Source organism: Triticum dicoccoides, chromosome 7A (assembly GCF_002162155.2).
Source record: "Triticum dicoccoides isolate Atlit2015 ecotype Zavitan chromosome 7A, WEW_v2.0, whole genome shotgun sequence".
Lineage (NCBI taxonomy): Eukaryota > Viridiplantae > Streptophyta > Magnoliopsida > Poales > Poaceae > Triticum > Triticum dicoccoides.
The window spans coordinates 659,174,810-659,183,058 of record NC_041392.1 but is presented as its reverse complement, the minus strand read 5'-3'; the positions used below and the strand labels follow the sequence as shown (position 1 = coordinate 659,183,058).

The window sequence follows — 8,249 nt, the reverse complement described above, 5'->3', positions numbered from 1 at the left end:
CTCCCCGATTCAGACCACATCCTCTCACCATAGCTCTCCGCCGGGCCTCCTCCTCCCCTCCTCGCAGATCCAGAGCACAAATCCAAACAGCACACCATTCGCCCGTTGGCTTCCCCCCTCCCTTCCCCTCATGCGCGTGACCTCGTCGTCGTCGTCAGCTCGGAGATCTCGCCTTCCCGCCGGCAGCAGCCATGGACGCCGTCGACTCCGTGGTGGACCCCCTCCGCGAGATCGCCAAGGACAGCATCCGCCTCATCAAGAGCTGCCACAAGCCCGACTGCAAGGGTAAGGACCAAAGACTCGCGCCTGCTTGTCTAGATCCGGTTTGTTTTCCTCTTTCGCCAGATCTGACGCTGATTGGGCGCGCAGAGTTCACCAAGGTGGCAGCGCGGATGGTGATCGGGTTCGTCGTCATGGGGTTCGTCAGCTTCTTCGTCAAGCTCATCTTCATCCCCATCAACAACATCATCGTCGGCTCCGGCTAGGTGCGAATGCGTCTCCTCCGATCTCGTCTCCCTCTTGTTGGCACGGTTTAGTTAGACTTGGGTCCTCTTGTCTCGCGCTATGATCTGTTGGATCTGCGGTGTGCGTGCACAGTCCTGCGATCTGACCAATATTTAGTAAGCTAGATTTTAGTAGATCCTTTTTCCTCCAAATAGACCTGCAAATTTCTACCTTGTTAGGAGAATTCAGATGAGTCAAGGGTAATCAACTGTGGGGAACTGGGGTCATGCTTAAGTCATTGCCGCTAGTTGCCTCCGCAGGATGAATTGGGGGCATAGGCTGGTTCCTCACCACACAATTTGGGAAAAGAGGAGCTTTTGCAATGTTTTGTTGTTTCTGCACATACCACCAGTTCGCCCAAGTTGGTGTCGATTCAGTGCATCTAAATTGGCACCTACTGAGTAGACATGTTACATACCAATGTTTGTCCATGGTTCGTGCTATGTGTCGATGTATTCTTCATTCTTTAATGCACCTGTGTTCACGCATGGCCAGCTTTATGTATTCACAATATAAAGTTGATCTATACACGCATGGCAAGCTTTTGTAAAATAAGAAAATAGGTAGGAGTCAAAATATTGTAGGACACGTGTTATGCAGTGTTGATCTATACTTTAATGCACCTGTGTCCATGCATGGCCAGCTTTATGTAGCAGTGTCGCGTGTGACCTCAAAAAGGCTTTGAAAATCCTGATTGAAAATGAAGATGGTAATACTGATTCTCAGACCAAGAACATTGTGTTTCCTGAGCTCTTCCAATCCATTTCTTAGAATCCATGCTGGTGGTGTCTTCTACTATACGTGCATTATTCTATTTACCATGTTAGCTATGGCCGATCAGTCTGTTCTATCTGTTTCATGTGGTCGTTCGATATGTGTGGTGCCAACTTCCATTTCTTTGATAGCTGATGTCAATAGTCTTTTGGTTCATACAGCTTAGTGCCTCATATATGAATGCTTTTTCTGGGTTTTTCAATTTCTCTTCCCCCTATCTTTTGCTGACTACACTGATTATATGCCTTTCTACACCGATGCTCTTTTTTATGCTGGTCCTATGTCATGGGTGTTAATATCTACTACCTATTTACTGCTTGTTGTGCAAAATCTTTTGGTTATTGTAAATCATTCCCTGCTGTATAAAGTTTGGTTTTAGTCTGTTGCATTTTGTTGGTTCCTATCTTGTCAATGTATACAACAATATTCTTTCTTGGTGGCCATTTGTGCTTCACATTTTTTGGGTATGCTACTTCTCTAATGAGTGGGTGCATCTCTTCTTTGTTTTATCATTCTATATTGTTTTCCTAACCTTTTTGGTATTCTGCTTTCTCCTTGCAGATGGCAAGCACCATTTTGTTGGTTCCTGTCTTGCCAATGTCTACAGCAATGTGTGCGTCCTCTGTCTCTTCTGCGGCATTACCGTAGGGCAACTCATAATGGGCCTATCAAGCATACTGACCTTGTGATGATAGATAAAGAGGTTGATTTCAGTGCCATTCTGATAAATATATTTTTAGCCCTATGAATTGAAAAATGAGTGCTTCTTGGTTGTTTCTGTTGTTGGTCCAGAAGATTCTTGGTGCTTTTAGTGCAGTACTATACTATGCTCCTTGGCACTTCTTGCTGTGTTAACTAAATGGTTTAGTCCTGCGCTTCATAGAAGCGGTTTTAACTAAATGTAATGAACTAATTAAGTGCCTTCTTTTATTGTTGGCTAATCCTTTGGTTTTATCGCATGCTACATTCTACTCTCTCCATTCCTAAATATAAGTCTTTCTAGACATTTCAAATGGGCTACAACATACGGATGTATATGATGATATGCTACCACTCTAATAAGTCCAAGCACTATAAACCCTATGAACTTAATAATGATACTCTGCATGCTATGAGTAAAGTGCTCTATTTTCTTGCGTTACCTTGTATGAATGAGTATATCGTCTTAACTATCTGGGGACAAAAATCATTGTATTAGCTGAATTTGTGTTATCTTTCTAAAGAACTTGTCCTTTTTTTGAATATTCTATTCATAATATATTGGCTCCAGTGTTTTGATTCTTCTCTTCTTATTCATGTAACAGGGCGACGGCCGAAGGCATGATGATAGTTCTATTGCTGTTCTAGTGTAGCGAAGGTAGCCTAGTCGACTATGGTTGCGTAGTTAGTCATGCATACAGTTTCATCTGACTGGAGTAGGAGCCCAGTTTGTGCTGATTGTCAATTCTCATTGTGATTGTCCCTATATCTATGTGACTGATTGTATTTGTATCTGTGTTGTAATTGTGTCATGACAGAAGGATCCCAGTATATTTGTATGACTGTGATTGATTCTCACAGTTGTTATTTGAAATATTACTTGTGTTTTCTATCTGTTCTTATTTAAACATGGTTATTTATTTCTGTCAAATTGTCAAATTGTAATCTGAATAATATGATGCTGCCAAAAGGGTCCCACTTTAATAGAACCTGACAACTGGGACCCATCTGACTAGTGGACCATTCTTTTGGGAAAAAAGAAAAATTAAATTCGTTTAGACAAAAAGGCCACAACCCAACAATAAAAAGGCTGCAATATTGGACTTGGCCCATGAACCCAACCAAAAATTGACAGACATAAAAACACAAAAAGGCTGAATTGTTGGGCTAGGCCCATGTAGAAAATCAAATTTGACCGGGCTGAATCTTGTGCCACATCAGATTGCCACGCTAGATGCCTACATGTCATGGGGAGGTTGCTAGTGACCAAAACGCCACAATAGACGTATTTTGGTCATAAACGTCTTCGACCGTTCCAGAAGAAAGGTCGCTATAGTCAGTTTATGACGGCCAGCTTTTGACCTTATCTTTTTGGTCACAAAAAGGTCACAAATGGAAATTTGTGACCATTCAGTGACCAATAGTGGTGGTCACAAGTTGACATATTTCTTGTAGTGTTTTCTGCCAGAGTTGTCAAAGCTAGGCATCATGTCGTCTCCCTCCTCCTCCAACAATGAGGGCAACAATGCTTGGCTAATCAAGATAGAGCTGAAGAGAGAAGAACCCATGGAGATCAACAAGGATGAAGGGATCAATAAGGCCACGGAGGACCAAGCTCCGGCAACAGAAGACATCCATCAACTTGATCACAATCTTCTTACCCAAACTGAGATCGAAGCTTTCAAGATGATTGAGTTAGCTCGTATACAAAATAAGTATCTCACACGTGAAAATATTTTGTTGAAGGAGCATATCATCGCACTCAAAGGCATTATCCACAAGTAAGAAGACCTCCTATGATCGATGTGCGACTATCCACCATCAACAACTCCACCTTCTTCACCAATAAAGGAGACATAATCACATGGGTATGGGCACTCCCCTTGGCAACTTCTAAGCTTGGGGGAGTGCCCGGTATAGTATCACCATCACTTTTATCTTTACCATTTTTCTTAGTTCGATCCTTTTGGTAATATCTTGATCTAGTAGAATAAAGTTTTAGTATAATCTAGTTGTTAGTTTTTCTTTATGATCCTTCTATGTAATCAAGTCCGTGAGCTATATATAATAAATATTAGTGTTGAGTCAAGGGCTTGATTATTTTGCCATGATCTTGAGTGAATAAAATAAAAGAGAAAGAATAAAAAGAAACAAAGAGATCATATGGATCTTACGGAGAGTAATGGGCTCACATAGAAAGAGTATGATGACTAAAAGTTGTTGACAGTTGACAAACATAGTTTTGGTCATCGTTGCAATTAATAGGAAGTAATAAAGAAAGAGAGGTCTTCACATATAAATATACTATCTTGGACATCTTTTATGATTATGAGCACTCATTAAAATATGACATGCTAAAGAGTTGATGTTGGACAAGGAAGACAATGTAATGGGTTATGTTTTCTTACATCTGAGATAAATTATATTGTCTTGGATCATCCAACATGATTGATCTTGCCTTCCCCCCTCATGCTAGCCAATTATTTGCACCAAGTAGAGATACTACTTGTGCTTCCAAACACCCTTAAACCAGTTTTGCCATGAGAGTCCACCATACCTACCTATGGATTGAGTAAGATCCTGCAAGTAAGTTGTCATCGGTGCAAGCAATAAAAAATGCTCTTTAAATATGTATGATTGATTGGTGTGGAGGAAATAAGCTTTATACGATTGTGTGATATGGAAGAGATAAAAGCGACACACTACATAATAAAGGTCCATATCACAAGTGGCAATATAAAGTGACGTTCTTTCACATTAAGATTTTGTGCATCCAACCATAAAAGCGCATGACAACCTCTGCTTCCCTTTGCGAAGGGCCTATCTTTTACTTTTATCTCCTACCTTACATAAGAGTCATGGTGATCTTCACCCTTCCTTTTTACATTTTATCTTTTGGCAAGCACAACATGTTGGAAAGATCATTGCATATATAGCTAATTGGATGTGAGTTTTCATGAAGTATTATTGTTGACATTACCCTTGAGGTATAATGTTGGGAGGCAAAATTATAAGCCCCTATCTTTCTCTGTGTCCGATTAAAACTCCATACCCATAAGTATTGCGTGAGTGTTAGCAATTGTGAAAGACTATATGATAGTTGAGTATGTGAACTTGCTGAAAAGCTCTTATATTGACTCTTTCCTATGTTATGATAAATTGCAATTGCTTCAATGACTGAGATTATAGTTTGTTAGTTTTCAATGAAGTTTATAATTCATACTTGAAATTGTGATTGAATTATTACTCTGGCATAAAAGATCATATGAAAAGAATTATATAAGTTGTTGTTCTAAGAATGATCATGATGCCCCTATGTCCGTATTTTATTTTTATCGACACCTCTATCTCTTAACATGTGGACATATTTTTTGATTTCGGCTTTCGCTTGAGGACAAGCGAGGTCTAAGCTTGGGGGAGTTGATACGTCCATTTTGCATCATGCTTTTATATTGATATTTATTGCATTATGGGCTGTTATTAAACATTATGTCACAATACTTATGCCTATTCTCTCTTATTTTACAAGGTTTACATAAAGAGGGAGAATGCCGGCAGCTGGGACTCTGGGCTGTAAAAGGAGCAAATATTAGAGACCTATTCTTCACAGCTCCAAAAGTACTGAAACTTCACGGAAGACGTTTTCAGAATATATAAAAAATACTGAGCGCAAGAAGTTCACTAGGCGGGCCACACCCTGCCCACGAGGGTGGGGGCGTGCCCTACCCCCTGGGCGCGCCCCCTACATCGTGGGCCCCCTGGTGGCCCTCCGATTGCCATCTTCTGCTATATGGAGTCTTTCGATGAGGAAAAAATCATAAGCCATCTTTCCAGATGAGACTCCGCCGCCACGAGGCGGAACCTTGGCGGAACCAATCTAGGGCTCTGGCGGAGCTGTTCTGCCGGGGAAACTTCCCTCCGAGAGGGGGAAAGCATCACCATCGTCATCACCAACGCTCCTCTCATCGGGAGAGGGCAATCTCCATCAACATCTTCACCAACACCATCTCCTCTCAAAGCCCTAGTTCTTCTCTTGTATCCAATTCTTGTCTCCAAGTCTGGGATTGGTACCTATGGGTTGCTAGTAGTGTTAATTACTGCTTGTAGTTGATGCTAGTTGGTTTATTTGGTTGAAGATCATATGTTCAGATCCTATATGCATATTAATACCCCTCTGATTATGAACATGAATATGCTTTGTCAGTAGTTACCTTTGTTCCTGAGGACATGGGAGAAGTCTTGCTATTAGTAGTCATGTGAATTTGGTATTCGTTCGATATTTTGATGAGATGTATGTTGTCTCTCCTCTAGTGGTGTTATGTGAACATGGACTACATGAAAATTCACCATTATTTGGGACAAGAGGAGGCATTGGGAAGTAATAAGTAGATGATGTGTTGCTAGAGTGACAGAAGCTTAAACTCTAGTTTATGGGTTGCTTCGTAAGGGGCTGATTTGGATCCATATGTTTCATGTTATGTTTAGGTTTACCTTAATACTTTTGTTGTAGTTGCGGATGCTTGCAATAGAGGTTAATCATAAGTGGGATACTTGTCCAAGTAAGGACAGTACCCAAGTACCGGTCCACCCACATACCAAATTATCAAAGTACTGAACGCGAATCATATGAACGTGATGAAAACTAGCTTGACGATATTCCCATGTGTCCTCGGGAGCACTTTACATCATATAAGAGTTTGTCCAGGCTTGTCCTTTGCTACAAAAAGGATTGGGCCATCTTTCTGCACCTTATTTACTTTTATTACTTGCTACTGGTTACAAATTATCCTATCACAAAACTATCTGTTACCTATTATTTCAGTGCTTGCAGAGAATACCTTGCTAAAAACCGCTTATCATTTCCTTCTGCTCCTCGTTGGGTTCGACACTCTTACTTATCGAAAGGACTACGATAGATCCCCTATACTTGTGGGTCATCACCTTCCAATATATGAATCTTTATCTTAACCATTTCGAGACTCCTCGTCATGTACGTGATCACATCCAGGACTCCGTACAACCTTCGGTACATCAAATTACATAACTCATAGTACATATCATCATCGAAAGTTAAGCGTGCGGACCCTACGGGTTCGGGAACTATGTATACGTGACCGGAACTCATCTCCGGTCAATAATCAATAGCGGAACCTGGATGCTCATATTGGTTCCTACATATTCTACGAAGGTCTTTATCGGTTAAACCGCATAACAACATACGTTGTTCCCTTTGTCATCGGTATGTTAGTTGCTCGAGATTCAGTCGTCGGTATCATCATACCTAGTTCAATCTCGTCACTGGCAAGTCTCTTTACTCTTTCTGTAATGCATCATCTCGTGACTAACTCATTAGTCACGTTGCTTGCAAGGCTCGTAGTGATGTGCATTACCGAGAGGGCCCAGAGATACCTGTCCGATACGTGGAGTGACAAATCCTAATATTGATCTATGCCAACTCAACAAACACCATTAGAGACACCTGTAGAGCATCTTTATAATCACCCAGTTACGTTGTGACATTTTGTAGCACATAAGGTGTTCCTCCGGTATTCGGGAGTTGTATAATCTCATAGTTATAGGAACATGTATAAGTCATGAAGAAAGAAATAGCAATAAACTAAATGATCATAGTGCTAAGCTAATGGATGGGTATAGTCCATCACATCATTCTCTAATGATGTGATCCCGTTCATCAAATGACAACACATGTCCATGGCTAGGAAACTTAACCATCTTTGATTAACGAGCTAGTCAAGTAGAGGCATACTAGGGACACTTTGTTTGTCTACGTATTCACACATGTACTAACTTTCCGGTTAATACAATTCTAGCATGAATAATAAACATTTATCATGATATAAGGAAATATAAATAACAACTTTATTATTGCCTCTAGGGCATATTTCCTTCAGCAACTGGGTTGTTTTCTGGGTCATCGAGGAAGAATTAAACGAGTATGTCCAGACAGGCTTCCTAGCCAAAAAAGACGTCATGCATTGGAGGGTCCCAGGCACAGAAACCCCTCCTGAGCCCAGGGATGGTGAAGTAATTGTCTTCACTGATCACTTGCTTCGGGGCTTTATCCCTCCTAGTTCAAAATTCTTCCATGATGTGCTGGACTTTTTCAAGCTCCATCCTCAAGATATTGGGCCAAATTCTGTTTCAAACATCTGCAACTTTCAAGTGCTCTGCGAGGTGTACCCTCAACAGGAACCCACTGTAGAACTATTCAGGGAATTTTACAATTTAAACCGTCAGACCAAGTTCACATA

At 40.9% G+C, this 8,249-nt stretch overlaps 1 protein-coding gene across 1 annotated transcript; it reads left to right on the top strand.

The window, feature by feature from the left end:
- Window positions 1-191: 191 nt before the first annotated feature.
- On the top strand, window positions 192-1,961 carry LOC119327583 (protein transport protein Sec61 subunit gamma-like). Its single transcript, XM_037600684.1, has 3 exons — window positions 192-285; window positions 370-485; window positions 1,840-1,961. Exons 1-2 carry the CDS (start codon window positions 192-194, stop codon window positions 483-485), a joined length of 210 nt encoding a protein of 69 aa, XP_037456581.1. The 3' UTR covers window positions 1,840-1,961.
- The last annotated feature ends 6,288 nt before the right edge of the window (window positions 1,962-8,249 follow it).